Below are 17678 nucleotides of genomic sequence, written 5' to 3' on the forward strand. Positions count from 1 at the left end.
GTTTAGGATATTCTGCAACACTGTTTTCCTGTGAAACTCCAGCAGTGTTTTGTGGACTAAAGAACTGAACCCGACCTTCAATCAGCATGAGGGCGAAGAGATAATGACTGAATTTTCATTTTTGATGAGAGAGAGGCTACTTTCAGTTTCATCTTCGCTTGCATTGCACTGTCATTGCAGCAAATACTGAAGGACCAGAACGGGTTATAAACCAGAGAGGACTTGAGAAACTCTCCAGAGATCAGAGAAGAACCCAGTTACTGCTCTGGGTGAACCATCCCTTTAATGTTGACAGAGGTTACTTTCAGTTTCGTCTCTATGCGTCACTGCTGCAAATATTATATCAGACAGGACAGAGAAACTTACCAGGAGCTGTTTTACACCAGTTTCTCGGAATCATCATCATATTTGGATGTAGAAGAACTTCATCATCATCATCATCATCCTGATCCTGACAGATTTAAACAGCCAGTTACAGCTGCGCGTAAATTGCGCAGTGCTTCTTTCTCACGCGCACAAATCTTATTTCACATCATCCGCTTTTAAACGGAATGGGTTTTTTTTAATCCGTGGATGAACACGGACACAGGCGCCTCTTACCACCCGAATAACGCTGAATCACTGACTCACACATTCAAGCTTTCGGTTTCTGCACAAACAAATGAGCTGCGTTTCATCCATTTTTTTTTCATTTTTATCACTGTCGGATCCTGAGACACGCTCGGAGTTATGATGCTGCTGGTTCTCCAGGTTTTGCTCTCATCTCTCCATGGTATCTTTACCGGTAAGTTTCTCTCTGCTTGATTTAACACAGAGGCTACATGCCACTCCTTCAAAATAAGACTGCAGACCCTCCTGCTGTTAAAAACGTTTCGTGAAGCGGTTATGTTGTGTTTAACTCATTAAAAAACGGTACACGTCCAGTTCGATCCGCAGCAGATTGTTTACTAAAATGGATCTTGTGAAACGCTTTTTTGTTTGAATGCAGAGAGGAACTCTGAGGTCTGAACATATCAACAATTAAAAATGTTACAGTCAAATATATTTGATTTCTTTCATTTGATTTCTATGCTTTTGTTTGCTATTTCTGACTAATTTTAATCTCGTTTTCTATCAGGTTTGCTTCAGAGATGAAGATGAAGTTTTGACCCACCTAATTAATAAATCAGGCCTTTGGGACAGAAGCTCACATCCTGTGTGTCTGTTTAGAAAGTCTTATATCGACCGGGTGCACAGCAAACATTTTGACCCATTATACCAGGAAACACAGGTTCATTCAGTCTTTCACTGTGAATGGACCTGAGCTGTTGTTACTAATATTAAGTCGTCCTGTATTTTTCCTGCTGTGATCAGTCAAAATGTCTCCACTCTGCTCGTCGCCTAGAGATGACGCAGATGAGACTGAAGCTGTTGTTGGTCCAGGTGGACTTTCACAGCATGGCGAAGGATCTGCAGAGAACTGTGTTATTCTGGAGATTTAAATTGTGTTTGTCCCCCAGTCTGTCAGAAAACAAATTTCAGTCAGTCACAAACAAATACTGCAGCACGGTAAAACTGAATTTTTGGATGACCATCAAACAGGCTACTTTCAGTTTCATCTTCGCTTGCATTGCACTGTCATTGCAGCAAATACTGAAGCACCAGAACAGGTTATAAACCAGAGAGGACAGGAGAAACTTTCCAGAGATCAGAGAAGAAACCAGTTACTGCTCTGCATAAATTAGTCCAGTAAACCTGTGGATTAATTTTAGTGTCCTTGCAGCAGAAATAATAGAACTGGAGATCCATGCTGCATGTTACTGTGTGTGTATGGGCCTATGGGCCCTCACACCTCCAGGCCCGTCGGTGCACGCTGCAGAAAGTTTGAAGATATGTCACTTCCACACCGTTCAACGATAGCTAAAGCTTTTAATAACTTCTGACCACAAACTCCGAGGCTCCAGGCAAAAACCAATATGAGGCTCTTTTACGTTAATGCAGTCACAACCAGTGAATACAGATTATTTGGAGGCAGCTCACAGAATTTAAGGGCCCAAACATTGAGCTGCTGACTGATCTCATCTACTAAACTACTGAACTCATTAGTGTTCAGTAGTGGTGTAATATAAAGAAGTACATTTACTGAAGTGCTCTACTGGAAAAACAACAATGACGTACTTGTACTTTATTCAATTCTATTTTCAGTTTCTGCTACTTTGTGATTCTACTTTGTAGATTGAGATGAACAATCCAGAACATGACCAACAAATAAATTATGGTGTATCATTCAACTACCCAGCAATTTACTGCATAAAGTAATTTATTTATTATTCTCGAATGAGTAACACTTCACAATTTAAGTATAATTCAAGTAAAACTTTTCTAAATTATGTGATAGAACTGGGTCTTAAAATCCCTGAAGGTTCATTCCAACAAGTGGAGGATTCACAGGCTGATCAGACCTGGGAGTGTGTCACATGGTCACTATGTGGTCATCTGGTAGCCCACACTGTCTCCCTTCCTTTTAACCACATCCGGCGGCTGCTCCTTTCTAATTGTCGTCTGTTGAGCCTGGCCTCTGATGCTTACCTCCTTTAGGAGCCTTACAGTGGACCCGACCACAAAGCCCCTGCAGCCAACCTCCATAGGACGCACCTTCACTTTCCAGTCCCGCTCCTCTTCCTCAGTGGCGTTGCTTGATACTCTCCTGAGCTCCACTTCTGCAACCAAGCATCTCAGAACTTTATTGTGGTGCCAGGTTTATCTTCCTTGGGTTAGGGAAGACCGTTAGGCTGTTCTTGCAACCCACTAGGATATGTTTGAGGGTTGCTGCCTTTTGCCATGATGATGTTGTTGCTCCCAGGTCGAAGCCCCCTCTGCCGTGTTGGATGAGCCCCGTGATGTCCCTGTGTCTGAGGGCTGCCTTAGCCTCTGTAACAGCTGCAGTTGGGTTCCACTTATTCCCTGTAGCTAGGGTGAGACCTGGACCATTAACAAGAGGATCCTGTGAGTCTGCTAGAGTCATGTCCAGCCTTGTTTTTGCACATTTTTATTCCTCCACCAGGTTTGAGATTGGCAGTGAGAGGGCTCCATTCCCATTCAGTCTTATGCTGATGACGCATCTTGGTAGACCAAACCACCTCCTCACTTGCATGTTGATCAGTCTCTCCAGTCGACTGGCATGGCAAAGTGTGACCTCATACAAGGTAATGGGCCACATGTGGCGAAGGAGCAGTCCACAGCTTCAGCTTTTGTCTCATTAAAAAATGGTGCACATACACTTCTGTCTGTAGCAGACTGTTGTCTTTTCTCATCCATCATCTGCTTTATCGGAGCTCACCACGCCTCCCTCCATCTCCCCCTCTATCTCTGATTTAATCCACTTCTTTATCAGCAGGATGTTTCAGAAATCTGCCCAAAAACTCAGCTCACACTCTGGGCATTTTTTTTCCACAGATAAATTCACCCGTGATTCAGTTTACAGACATCCAGCAGAGAAGCTGCATGTGTGAGTTTGTTAAAACGATCGAAACCGAGACCTTCACACTCAGTGAACAGCTGAGGGAGGACGAGAAGGGCACATTGGTCAATAATCAATCTTGGGTGCCATCTTCTCAGACCAATTAAAAAACATAAAAATGGCCTGCCAAGTGTATATGTGAATGTACACAATTGGAGGGTGCTGAGAAAGTTATCATCCTAAAAGGGGAGGAATATACTTTTTTTGCATGTTGTATTTATATTGTATTGTTTGTATTATTGTGTCAGATGTACAACATGTGATGCATGTGTGTATGTAGCAACAAACTGATGAAGCCCCAGGTGATTGTCTACCTGTGATTCTAACTATGCCGCTGTTGCTTCTTTCTTCTTTTGTTTTGCAGCAGAGTCAGAGTTAATGTGTTCACATCAACCAATCGTAGCCCTGGTCGGTGATGACGTCATTCTGCCGTGTGGCCTTGAACCTCCCATCAGTGCCAGTTCACAGACGGTGGAGTGGACCAGACCGGATTTGGATCCCAAGTACATCCATGTCCATCGAGACAGAAAGCAGATGTTTGAGCTTCAGCACCCGTCTTATCTGCGCCGCACAAGACTTTTTGTGAACGAACTGATCAATGGAAACGTCTCCCTGAAAATCTTCAGTGTGAACGTTTCTGATGCAGGAACATACAAGTGTTTTCTCCCCTCGATGCACAAGGAAGCCTCAGTTCAACTCATTGTTGGTAAGTGAGACTTTATGAAAAAAACAGCTCTTTACAGCCTCAGTACATCAGACTGATGCTCCATTAATTGCACTGCCAGGCCGCCACCAGCTCATAACAGTTATATAACAATTATGGTTGAAAATGCTGATGACTTCATTGTTTTCCTGATCTGCTGGACATTTGAGTGGATCCAGTTTTATAGTCCTGTGTACTAATCAGTTTCTTCAATTCAGATGTTGGGGAACAAAATGTTTAATGATGCTGCAACAGGAAGTCTCAATGTTTGTTTGTTTCCCCAGGAGAGTTGGAGGTGACTGGCTCACATGAACCAGTTACAGCAGCAGTCGGCGATGATGTCATTCTGCCGTGTCATCTGGAGCCTCCGCTCGACGTGACGATGCAAACTGTGGAATGGAATCACAATGGAACCATAGTGCACTTGTACCACAGTAAAGAGGACGATCTAGTCGATCAGGACGAGAACTTCAGCGGCAGAACGTCTCTCTTCCACGAGGAAATGATCAGAGGAAACATTTCACTGAAACTGACCAACGTAACCGAGCAGGATGCAGGTGAATACACCTGCTTTGTTCCTGAACTGGACGGTGGGGTCAAGCGAGGCTTCGTTACCCTCATCGTTGGTGAGTACAGCTGAGATAATACACATTAAAATGAGGGGAAAAAAAGTTTTTTCATATAGCATGATGATTGATATGTGTTGCTAAGCTATGATTGGACAGTTGCTGTTTGGAGGAGGGGCTTAGTGAAGAGTCAGTTTAGTCCATCTTGTATATTTTAGCACTACTTAGTTCAGTAGCACAGTGGGAGGAAAACCCAAGTAAACTGAGAGTTTACTCAGCTATTTTCATATCATTTAAGTCAAACTCCCAAAAATATATTTTTTAAAAAATGCATCTCTGTTTGAAGTTACAATCAGACATGACGTCTCCTGTGTGTTTAATCTTGAGATTAAGGCAAAGATTAGGTCCAAAAAAATGTGCAAGTTAACCAGAAAGTGACAAGACAGGTGACAAATAAAACTTGAAACTATGATGATAATCATCTGGAATTTTATTGAAACAGTGCAACACAAATGAATCAATATGTGATCATTTCAATGTCATCAGTGAAGTTTCATATCAGTCAATATCAATAATTATTGATCATGTAAGTTGTGACTGACAGCATGTTTTTTACTCCAAGGAATGGGAGGTGGCTGAGGGGATAAAATGAGTAAATATCGCAATATTTTTGACTAAATACTTCGAAATTACAACAAGACTGTTGGGATGACTGTTGGTGTTTTCACAGAATATTAACCCCGTAAATACTCATCAGTAACGTGGAGATGATAACGAACTGAGTAAAGATAAATAATAGAACAGGTAGAACCGTCTCATAGGAAAATAACATCACTTTACTGTAATGAAGCCTTTAAAACCAGGAAAAAAACAACACTTATATCATGATATATCCAAAATCTATCACGATATCTAGTTTCATATCATGATATCATATAATATCAATATATTGGCCAGCCCTAGTTCTGATATTTCATGAAATAATAAATGTGTGTTTCTTACAGTTTTGTTGGGATGTTCTGTCTCAGCCCACACTGAAGATCAAATCTTGACATCTGTCCTCTGTCCTTCCAGGTGATGACACCTTTGACCTTTATACTATAATCATCATGGCCGGAGCTGCTGCTGCTGCACTCGTTGTTCTCTGTGCTCTGTTTGCTGTGTTAGTGTGCGGATGTAGACGCGGCAGTAAGTCATCCAGTAAGTCACATTTCTTTTCTCCATCTGTCTGTAAACAAAACTCAGGTGCACATACGAGGGGCATTCAAAAAGTTCTAAGACAAATGACATAAATTCAAACTGAGTCAAAATAGTGTAACAAAATGACCTTGAATCGTACCACTGATGACTTATAAACAAATTTGACAAGTTACAGCATTCTAACTTTGTTATTCAATGTTCCAGGTTACATATTGCAAAACCAACTTTTTTGACCGTCCAAAATGAGCCAATTTGAAGTTCGAGCAAACATCAAATTTTTCTTACAAAACTTCACTGGAAACCTACAGAAATCATTGAAGCTTTGCAAAACGTTCATGGAGTCTCTTCACCTTCTAGAGCCGTATTTCCAAAGTCGAAGGAACGTTTGAAAGGAACAAGATTTCAGTCCATACTTGAAGCGAAGAGGGAGGTTGTGACCTGGTTGACTAGACAAGCTCCAGAATTCTATCAAGAAGGAATTTCTCGGTGGAAACATCGCTTGCAGAAGTGTATTGAGTTAGGTGGATCTTATGTTGAAAAATAATTTTGTATCTTTCATAAATAAAGTTTTTTTTTTTCAATTTGTCTCAGAACTTTTTGAATTTCCCTCGTATGTTGAGTGTAACAGTTCTTTAACGCTGTAATCATTCCTCCTGTTCACACTGGACATTAACTCCTCTTTCTAACGGCTAAATTCCAGCAGGAGCAGATGAGTCACAGGAGTTGGATCAGTTCACAGTGAATCTAGAAAAACTCTCCATTCCATCAGCGTCGCCTCGACCCATCCCATCTTTTCTCCGCTCTGCTCCAGACAGCGAAACATAGATGTCACCTGTGGGCTTGAGGGATGCGTCACCGCTGCCGCCATATCGGGTCAGGACTCTTTCTGCCAAGACTATAAACTCAAACAGAGCGCGATGCAGGTTCGCCAAAAGTGTTGCAATTCTGTGCTGCTTTCAGATGTTCCAACAAAAAGAAAGAACAGGAAATCACATTTCACAAGTGACCTGTTGCTTTAAAATGTTTTACTGTTAATACATTTTATGTTTATGTATATATTATACAGTTATGTATTTTTTTTTTTACATTGAAACTGCTTAAAACGGCATTACTCTAAATAGTTCACCTTTTAGATGAAGAAATACAATAAATCAGATATTCGCTCAGGCAGAATGTACAGGAGCCGAACGGAGCCACACCTAATGATCATTTTCATTATAAATGCATCTTTTCTCCATTAATTGATTAGTTTGATTCATAAAATGTCAGAATATTGTGAAAAATGTTGATCAGTGTTTCCCAAGGTGACGTCCTCAAATCTCTTTTCTGTCATAGTGGAGTAAAGAAACCAGAAAATATTCAAACTGAGAAGCTGAAATCAAAGAATTTTTCTTAAACAAATCTCTGATTTTATGTAGATTATTATATATATTATTATATATATTATTATATATATTATTATGTCTTCCTGTTGTCTTCACCAAAGCCATATTTTGAACCTCACCACTGCCTGTACCTCGATCTGATCTCTGCAGCGCCGACCAGCTGCTCGAATATCACACCTGAGGACACAGCTCACACCTCCTGAGCAATAATTATTTATTTACCCATTATTTATTTAAGATAGTTGAAGAAGTTTTGAACCTCACCTTATGTCTTGCCATCTTCTCGTCTGTTGTTCTTTTTTTTTTTTGTTGTAGCTCAATTTTTATGTGCCTCTTACTTCAACAAGTCATGAGATCAAATTTAATTTTGCGCTTGCTGTAATTCTGCTCTCCACACCTGCTGCCATGTATGCAGTTATTCTTAGTGGATCACCTACAAACGCACTGCAACCAAAGATGCAGTGTATTAAAATGCACACTTTGTGGTCTCGGTGTCAGTCGGTGCCTTTCAGCTTCATGCTGCTCGCTCACCTAACCTGCTGCAAACTTAAGAATAAACTTTTTAAGGTTGTCCTGTCAGGTCGCTCTCATCCTCTCTCCAGTCAGTTTGAACCTTCATCCATAGATCTTAATATTCTTTACTCTTTAATAAATGACTGATGAGGTCTGACATGACATGAACCGCTAATGTTTAATGTTCATTATGTATTAAATCTAATCTACATGTCAAAGGTCAAAGGGTTCTATATTTGACCATCGTGTTCTGTCATGTTCCTCACTATAGATATGTAGCTGAGTGCATGTCTGAGAATATGTTTCTAATGTGTGTGACTTTTATTTTCTTATGGGTCGGTTGTTTTATGTTACACTTTATTGATCATCTATATGGATTAATCTGCATTATATGCAGATTAACCCTCTTTAAGGGTTGTAACAGAAACGGCTGCCATGTTTTTAATGAAGTGAAGCTCAAACTTTGTTATAAAAAATGATGGGTCTGTTATTGTGTTCAGCCCTGAAATCTTTGATTGATTTTGACTTTTTTTTTTTTAAATTTTGTAATGTTTTTTATCAATCGGTTACAGGGAATCATTCAGTTCTTTTGATATTTGTGTGCCTTTCAGTATATTTTATTTTATAAACCCTCCTCGAACATTTTGCTCCAAAATGAATCGCATGTTTTGGGGTCAAACGTGCTTTAAGCTACGTGAAATTAGCAAACTCGTCAGTCGTGCCATGAAACATTTCGTCTGGTGCAAGTTTTGTCGGTGGGTGTGGCTAAACGGCTTAACCACGCCCCTCAAACAGCAGCACCATGTTTCATGTACATGCATGAAAATCAGTGGCCATTTATGTTAAGCCCAGATGTACAAAAAATCCTCTGGAAGCCATCGCCTAAATGCAACAGGAAGTCTTCATTTTGAATTAAGGCCGGAGATATACTTGCTCTCAACTGTGTGTTTGTGTACGTAAGACGTCCGCCTCGTGTATCCTGCGTCCATTTGGAGCGTCGGTTTTACACGTTCTCAGAACTTAATGCAATATACAAAACACACATGACCAGCAGAGGCAGAATGCAGTGACGGGGTCAGGGGTCAGGGGTCAGGGGTCAGGAGATACGTCACCAGGAACCACAAACTTAACATGTTTGATAAGATCTATCATCTATATGCCAATCAGAAGTTATTCTCATTGCAGCACCTACTGGTTACATGAAATCAGTCTCATGTAACAATCATCATTTGATTTACTTGAAATTTTCACGGTGAGGTCGACACTCGATCTACCGGAACATAATTTATTATTAGTGACTCCCAGTGGAGACAGGAAGTGGTATGTTTCAATCGGCGTGGGTGTGAAGGCCCTTTTAATTTTTTGTTGTTTTTTTGAAAAGTTGTTGTCTAAATATTGTTTACTTTTATTTCCTTATTATTTTATTTTATTCTATAGTTTGTTCTAATTATACTACTGTATTTGTTTTGTTTCCTCTTATTGTCCTGTGTTTTTGTGTAATGTGGATAATCTGGATACTAAAAAAACTGAAACTGACTGTTAATGAAAGAAAATATATCATGTTATACTCAAAAGCTTCTAATTTGGTGTTGAGTCCTTTTAGAGAAATAGTTATAATAAATATCAATAGCCTGATTGGCTACTAAAATACAAATGAAAGGTTTGGATATTGATTCATATTGTACTCAGTACTCAACTATGATTTTAATTGTAACTGGGTATATTAAATATTGCAATGTACACTTGAGTACAAGTAAAAGTACTGTCTTATAAATCTACTCATTAAAGTATCTAAAAAAAAAAAAAAAAAAAAAAAAAAAAAAACACTGCTTGCGACACATCTGTTTTTTCTTCCTTCTTTATTTTATGAGTGTGGCACACCCTCAACTCAAGGAGACAAGGAGAGCTGAGTACAAGGGAATCAAAATGGATTTGTTGTTTCTGGTTTTGCTGTCCTCTGTTTGTGTTACAGGTAAGTTTTCTTCTAACAGGTGTGTTATTATTCATGTTTTAAACAGACTGCAGGTCTTTCTGTTGTTGAAAGATGTTTCACTGAGCTGCTGTAACGGATTAAGTTTTCTTGAAGTAACTTGAATCATCAGAAAAGGGTATAATCATGTGTTTTTAATCTTTGTCAGCTAGTGGATTTATTAACAGAACAGTTAATCATTTTAATCTTCAGTAATTTTTAGTTTGGATCATTGACTTTGTGAAATTATTGGCTATAAGCTCCGTGTATGAGATATAGTTCATCTCACCTACGATCACTCTACAGGCAACTCAGGCTCAGTGATAATTTGCATAGAGCTGTTCAGACCTGTCCACAGGTGATCAGATCACCTGCGGACACATGTTAATACTGAGAGTCATGTAGATCAAAATTCGATGGATGAAACAGCAGCATAACAAGCCAGAGGAAAAATATCTGTTTGATTTTGGAGTGAACTGTCCCTTTATCTTTTGATGACTTGATGAATTCTAACTCTGTTACTGTGTCTTGTTTGTTCTTTTGTTTTCTTTGCAGTGGAATTAGAGTTGATTGGTTCACAGCAGCCAATCATGGGCCTGGTTGGTGGTGATGTCATCCTTCCATGTTACCTTGAGCCTCCAATCAGTGTCATTTATGAGACAGTGGTGTGGACCAGACCTGATCTGAACCCACCATACGTCCGTTATCACCAAGATGGACGACTGATGTTTGATCGTCAAAATTCAGATTATAATTTCCGTACCAGACTGTTTATGGATGAAATGATGAAGGGAAACGTCTCCATGAAAATCTTTGATGTGAAGCTGTCTGATGCAGGAACTTACCGCTGCTCTCTTCCATCGATGCAGAAGGAAGTTTCCATCCAGCTGGTCGTCAGTAAGTCACACTGTGTTTTAGAAAAGGATCAACACTGACTGAGCTGAATAACTATGTTGATTATATGTTTAAAGGCACAGTTATGTTGTTTATTATCTTGTTAGATCTTTTACATTGGTTCTCACCTTGTTACGTCTTTTTACATCTGTAGCCCGGTAACCCTGTTTATTATTTTGGGATTGGTAAAATAAGTTCTTATTTTGTGATGGATACTGGTATATTGCATTGTGAAGAGAAATGGTTAAGTTTGAATACAGTATATTGTTTACCTGAGTAGTACCTTTTTTTTACTGTTTACCTTTAAAAGCGTTTTATTTACTTAAGTACTGTACTTTTCTGTGGGTTTTGTTTTATTAATTTCTGGGATTTATTTCGTAGCGGGATGTACTTTGATACCTGTAGTCATGGGAGAGCCAATGAGCAGTGAGAGAATGGGTCATGTGATCGGAAGCAAGAGCGCGGGGATGTATGCAGTTCCGTGTACGCGAGGAGGGACGAGCGCGCGATAGTTGAACGAGTAAAAGAACATTGAGAACGGAGCGTGACAGACGATCCGAGACATTCTTGTAGTTATCAGGGGTGAAATATCGCTGGTGAGACTGTGAGAGAAGTCTGTGGAACGGCCACATCCGTCAACAAGCCTGGGCAGTGTCGTTCTGCAGTGAAGAGTAGTAGCTAGCTCGCTAAGCTAGCTGCGCCTGCAGTACAGTGGTTGCTAACCTAGCCAGCAGCTGTTTGAGCGGAGGAACGTGGACCTCGTGATCAGAGAGGGTCACCAGGACTACTTTTCCTTCTGCACGGAGACTGTGGATTAATTTGGACAACTTTGTGCTCGTTCGGCGGATTCGTGTGGAACTTTATAACAAGGATATCGTCTGACTGTGAGTGAGCTTTTCCCTTTACCACGGACGCCATCTTGGGGATTACAACGGAACAGGCCTGCAACGTAGCGTGGGGTTTGTTTGTTATGTTTTCATTTAGATGCCGGCTTAGGTTATTAAGTTAAGGTATTTTGATATTTGATTTAAGGTACTCAATTCATTATTGATATTTGATCATTTAAAGGTGAACTCAGTTGAAGGTTTACATTTCTAAGTTTAAATAATTCATAGTCTGAAGGTATTAAGTTCATGGTTGTATCTGCTTGATTGGATTTTACTTGATTGAGGGTACATATTTCTAATTTGAAGGTTACATGATTTATTGACCGAAACAGTGTTGTTAGTTAAAAGTCACAAGTGACGGGTTTTGCCTCTAGATAGGGCAATTTATTTGTGTTACACTTTATTTCATTTGTTGACAAAAACAGTTGTCCTTTTATCCTATTCCTTTTCCCTAAACCTGATTTCATAAAACTAATTCTTATTCCCTAACTCATTGTCCTAACTAAAGTATCTATAAAACTCATGTGGTATTGTCTGCCTCAGTTATTTTAAAATACAAGTTGGTTGCACACAAGTTCATAGTTGGGGTAGTTTATCAAAAACATCAGGGATCCCATAAAGAACTCGTAGCCATCCTATTATCTAGGATAATAAGGGTTACACATCTTTTACTTTGTTTTTCACATTGTGATGTCTTTTTCATCTTATGTTGTTTTTTTATCATGTTACAATGTTTTAGTCCTGCTGCTTCATTTTTTTTTTATTGTTATATCGTTTTCTTCCTTTTTTCGTGCATGATATGCACTGATGGATACACCAAAGAATTGTCTTTTTTTTTTTTTTAAAGATTATTTTTTGGGCTCTTTGCCTTTATTCAGTTAGGGCAGCTGAAGATATGACAGGAAAGGGGGAGAGAGACAGAGGGGTTGACACTCTACAAATGGCCTACAGGCGGGAATTGAACCGGCAGCCGCTGCAGAGGACTGACATAGTGTGCACACCCTACCAACTGAGCAATAGGAATCATCTTTTATGTGTTATTTTCCATGTAGATTGAAACTGGTCTTAATGTTGGGAAGGCAGCGCACAAAATGCACTTGCAAATGGATTAATACTAAAATAACGAGCCTGTTTTGAAAATGTCAGGAGTAGAAAGTATAATTGATTCTGGTCTGATTTTTGATCCGCACAACTTATTTTTAGAATCAGACCAGATTTCAGCTTCATTGGCCGTTGTTTTGGCGTGCAGTGTACAAGGGGGGCCGAGGACCGATCAACTGCTCCTCAATGGTCTTTGGACTGTTGGATAAAATTTGACATGTTTCTCACAGTTGAAGCAGAGCTTCAGTGCCTTTTATTCCACTGCGCCTGCAAAAAGCATCTGCAGTTACCATGGTGACATGATGACTAATGTGGACAGAAAATATGCACAGTTTTTACCTCCAGTGGACTGTTTAAAGCAGACATTTTGATTTGTCAGACCAGGATAAACACCGGTGGATTTATTAACAGTAATTAAGGCTCAGTTCCAGACGGGCTGTCTTATTTTTTATTTCAAACATGTGACTTGTACAGTGTGAGCTGGAATTAAACAACATTTAGACATTTGTACAGTGTGTACCAGCTTTACACAGCACTATAGACTAGACAGTGTCATGACTTCTGCCTGCCTCTCACTCATTACCACCACTGAGGTGAAGAAGGCCCTGAATCCTCCCTGCTCCAGAGGAGCTGCTCAGTGGTTTTACTGTTTTTAGTAGCTTTATCTGATTAATGACAGATGGGGAAATTAAAGGAGTGTAAATGTGATCAGGTTGATCCTGCAAAAGGCAGCACTGTTCTCAGATAAACTCCCTGAATAAATAAAGGTCACACAACCCTGTGCAGCGCATCAGTTGGTGTGAATCCAGCCTAACTACGTTTGTTTGTTTTCCCAGGAGAGTCGGAGGTGATTGGCTCACATGAACCAGTTAAATCATCAGTTGGTGATGATGTCATTCTGCCGTGTCGTCTGGAGCCTCCATTTGACGTGACGACTCTGACAGTGGAGTGGAAACACAATGGAACCAAAGTTCACTTGTATCACAGTAAGAAAGACCATCTAGTCGATCAGCACGAGAACTTCAGAGGTAGAACGTCTCTCTTCTATGATGAAATGATCAGAGGAAACATTTCACTGAAACTGAACAACGTAACTGAACAAGATGCTGGAAATTACACCTGCTTTGTTCACAAACTGGTCAAAAGAGGCGACGTTACCCTCATTACTGGTGAGTACAGATAAACTAATACACATTAAAAGATTTACCACAGTTCTTCTTCTTGTGCTTTGTCACATATTTTAATATTTTATTTTATTTTTTTCCACAGACCGAAGGGATCATCTTGACTTTACTGAAGCTGACAGTGAGTAATGTAGTGGAACCCAAATGAACTAATATGTGATATTTTCTATAGAATATTCTGAACTGTAATCCTACGATGAAAGAAACAATAAGAAAGTGTTTTTATAAAGTTGTTGGGACAGACAGAGAGTTTGAACTGTGACCCTGAGCAGCAGAAGCTGGTGTTGAAAATGGATGGATGGATGTTTTCTAACAGTCAACAGTGGAGAACAAATCCTGACATCTTCTCTCTGTTCTTCCAGGTGGTGATGCTGGGATTAGTGTTGGTGTCTTTATCACAGCTGTAGCTGCCATTTTTCTACTTGCTGCACTTCTTATATTACTGTGGAAATTTAGAAGTAAGTCAAAATGTTCTTTTCTTTTAATTTCCTCTTATCCTTCATGTTTCCTTCTGTTCATACTGGACATTAAAACAAACCTTTAATGCAGAACAAAATCCACAGTCCTCGTTCCATGAAAGATGTAAAGGGACAGTTCACCCCAAAATCAAACATTCATATTTTCCTTCTGACCTGTAGTTGTGTTTATCCATCCAGATAGTTTTGGTGTGAGCTGCAGAGTTTTGTAGATATCAGCTGTAGAGATGTCTGACTTCTCTCCAGTATAATGACACTCAGCTTGTGCTGCTCAAAGAGACAGAAAATATGTTTGAAAAACTTAACAGCAATGTCTCTTTATAAAAATCATGACCTCAAGATAATCCACAGTCCTCGTTGTGAGCAGTTACATGTAGGAACTATTTTCTTTCTACTGAACTACACCCACCAACCGTATCACTACACAGAATCAAGCAAGTATCTCCTCAAGGTTGAGAGGTTACAGCGTAACAGCAACAGATGTAAACATTAAATGTTGTCCTCTTCAGCTGAGCTGACATGACACTTTTTAAAAGAGTCTGTGTTCAGCTTCAGTACTTCTGTAGCTTATTTTAAGCCTGTGTTTGGATCTGTGTTGTTAAAAGTTTAGTTTCTCTCTTGAATCACTGTCTTTGCTCTGAGGTGTTCCCTTTTATTTTACTGTTTTCATGTTCACTTCAGCTGATAGGAGTCGTGTCAAGTTACTGCAGATGAAAACCTGACAGCTCCTGATTTTGCTGCCTCATGATAAAAACTTTAAGATCACAAAATATTAAGGACCTTTATTGTGAAGATTTTAGAGGAAATGGCACATGTTTAAACAGCATTTTACAGCTACTTGACTCAAGATGAGCCTGTACCAAGACACACCTTTGAACAGGTAGAACAGATGCAGAACCCAGCAGCGTTGGTCTGACGAGCCGAGTCAAACTGAGGCGGCACGTCTTCTGGTTTGTGCTCACAGTGGAAACAGATACAGGCCAGCATCTTTCTGCCAGAAAAAAACACTATGTGAACATGAGCCCTTATCTGATTGACGTGTGACAGTTAGAATCTATGGCTCTGACCGTGGCTCTGAAATATCAGTAGTCTGGTTTGAGTTTTGTCTTGGATCTTGAATGTTCTCCAAACTATAAAGCTTCAGGCAGAGTCATCCATGTTCATTGCTCACTGGAGATTAAAACAAACCAGGTCAATCCACCTGTTATTGTAATATTTTGGTCATTGTAATGATCATTTTTCTTTTCTCTTCCAAGTAAGTTTGGCTAACAGAGTTTTTTTAAGAAACAGTCTGATTGTCTGACTTAACGTATGTCTCACACTGTCTGACTGTAAAATGACACAACATGTGATAAACTGATATTATTCTTTGATAAATCATTAATGTGAGAACTAACACCATGTTTCTTTTTTGTCTTCACACAACAGAGAAAAGAAAATTATCAGTGAGCCGGCGGTCACCAGATAAGAGTTCAGTGAGTGGTACATCTGAAAATTGGCATTTCCTGAAGCGTACCAGGGTTGATTTGGCTGATGAAGCTGGAAGCAGAACCACTGAGGAGCTGAAAAGAGAGGTGGCTGACCTCAAGTCCAAGCTTCATGAGAAAGAAACAACCATCCACCAACTACAGATGGACTTAAAATCTCAGTCACTTCCTGTCTATTATGTCCAGCAAACATTAGCAAACTCGTCAGTCGTGCCATGAAACATTTCGTCTGGTGCAAGTTTTGTCGTGGGTGTGGCTAAACGGCTTAACCACGCCCCTCAAACAGCAGCACCATGTTTCATGTACATGCATGAAAATCAGTGGCCATTTATATTAAGCCCAGATGTACAAAAAAGCCTCTGGAAGCCATCGCCTAAATGCAACAGGAAGTCTTCATTTTGAATTAAGGCCAGAGATATACTTGCTCTCAACTGTGTGTTTGTGTACGTAAGACGTCCGCCTCGTGTATCCTGCGTCCATTTGGAGCGTCGGTTTTACACGTTCTCAAAACTTAATGCAAAATACAAAACACACATGACCAGCAGAGGCAGAATGCAGTGACGAGGTCAGGGGTCAGGAGATACGTCACCAGGAACCCCAAACTTAGCATGTTTGATAAGATCACATCTATATGCCAATCAGAAGTTATTGTCATTGTGCCACCTACTGGTTACATGAAATCAGTCTCATGTGACAATAATCATTTGATTTACTTGAAATTTTCACGGTGAGGTCAACACTTGATCTACCGGAACATAATTTATTATTAGTGACTCCCAGTGGAGACAGGAAGTGGTATGTTTCAATGGGTGTGGGTGTGAAGGCCCTTTTAATTTTTTGTTATATAACTTGTTATAGTTTGTTGTAATTATACTACTGTATTTGTTTTGTTTCCTCTTATTGTCCTGTGTTTTTGTGTAATGTGGATAATCTGGATACTAAAAAAACTGAAACTGACTGTTAATGAAAAAAAATATATCATGTTATACTCAAAAGCTTCTAATTTGGTGTTGAGTCCTTTTAGAGAAATAGTTATAATAAATTCTGTGAATAGAACTGTGTCTGCATCATTTGAAATGTTGTCGGCACTTTGGTAAGTCATTTCCAAACACTGGGTCGTGACTCACGAGTGGGTCACAAGAGATTTTATTTGGGTTGCCAAATAAATAATAACATTAAATAAATTTAAACTATGTGTCTGCATGAGAGGAAATATAAAGGGAGATGACCTGTTATCTCAGCCTAAATACATTTATTCCTTATTATAAAGTATTTAACATGTGTTTATGTTTTCAATAACTTGCTAAGATAATATAAGGTGATGAGAAAATGGCATTAAAAATGTAAAAACTCTTCCCAAGATTTATTGATAAGACCTATTGTGAACTGAAAAAGTGATTGTGATGGTTTGTAATCTTTTCTTTAAAGTGCGTCTAAAGTGGTTTGATGAGTCTGAGAACCTGTATACTTGAATGGCAGAAGGTCACTCACCTCACAAAGTGTTCTCCATACATATAATAAACTCGATACAGCGTGCAAAGATGGCGTCATTTCAGTCCAAATAAAAGTTGCTCACCTGGTGCTTAAAACCAGAAATGTTTTATAGCTTCCACGTTTACTGAATATGTATAGTATAATATATAGTAGTGCCCCCCACCGCCTGCAACTTCCTGTTCATCCCATCGATGAGAACAACCTGACACTTTGCTCCTGCATCATCCATCCTCTACTCTGACAGGCAGTCAATACCAGTTTTGAGGTCTTCAATCATTTAAACTCATATAATAATAAAACCATGTAACTGTCAGCTGATT

At 39.5% G+C, this 17678-nt stretch overlaps 1 protein-coding gene across 1 annotated transcript; it reads left to right on the top strand.

Annotated features, from left to right (window-relative positions):
* The first annotated feature begins 436 nt into the window (after positions 1–436).
* Positions 437–16920, top strand: LOC146305343 (butyrophilin-like protein 2). Its single transcript, XM_084713084.1, has 9 exons — positions 437–3185; positions 3864–4205; positions 4487–4837; positions 5843–5956; positions 10391–10732; positions 13554–13886; positions 13987–14022; positions 14264–14359; positions 15806–16920. The coding sequence occupies exons 1-9, from the start codon at positions 3161–3163 to the stop codon at positions 16081–16083; spliced, it is 1917 nt and encodes a 638-aa protein (XP_084569210.1). The 5' UTR covers positions 437–3160; the 3' UTR covers positions 16084–16920.
* Positions 16921–17678: the final 758 nt, after the last annotated feature.

The sequence above is a fragment of the Lutjanus erythropterus genome, chromosome 23 (assembly GCF_056507025.1).
Source record: "Lutjanus erythropterus isolate fLutEry1 chromosome 23, fLutEry1.hap2, whole genome shotgun sequence".
In the NCBI taxonomy this organism is placed as follows: domain Eukaryota; kingdom Metazoa; phylum Chordata; class Actinopteri; order Lutjaniformes; family Lutjanidae; genus Lutjanus; species Lutjanus erythropterus.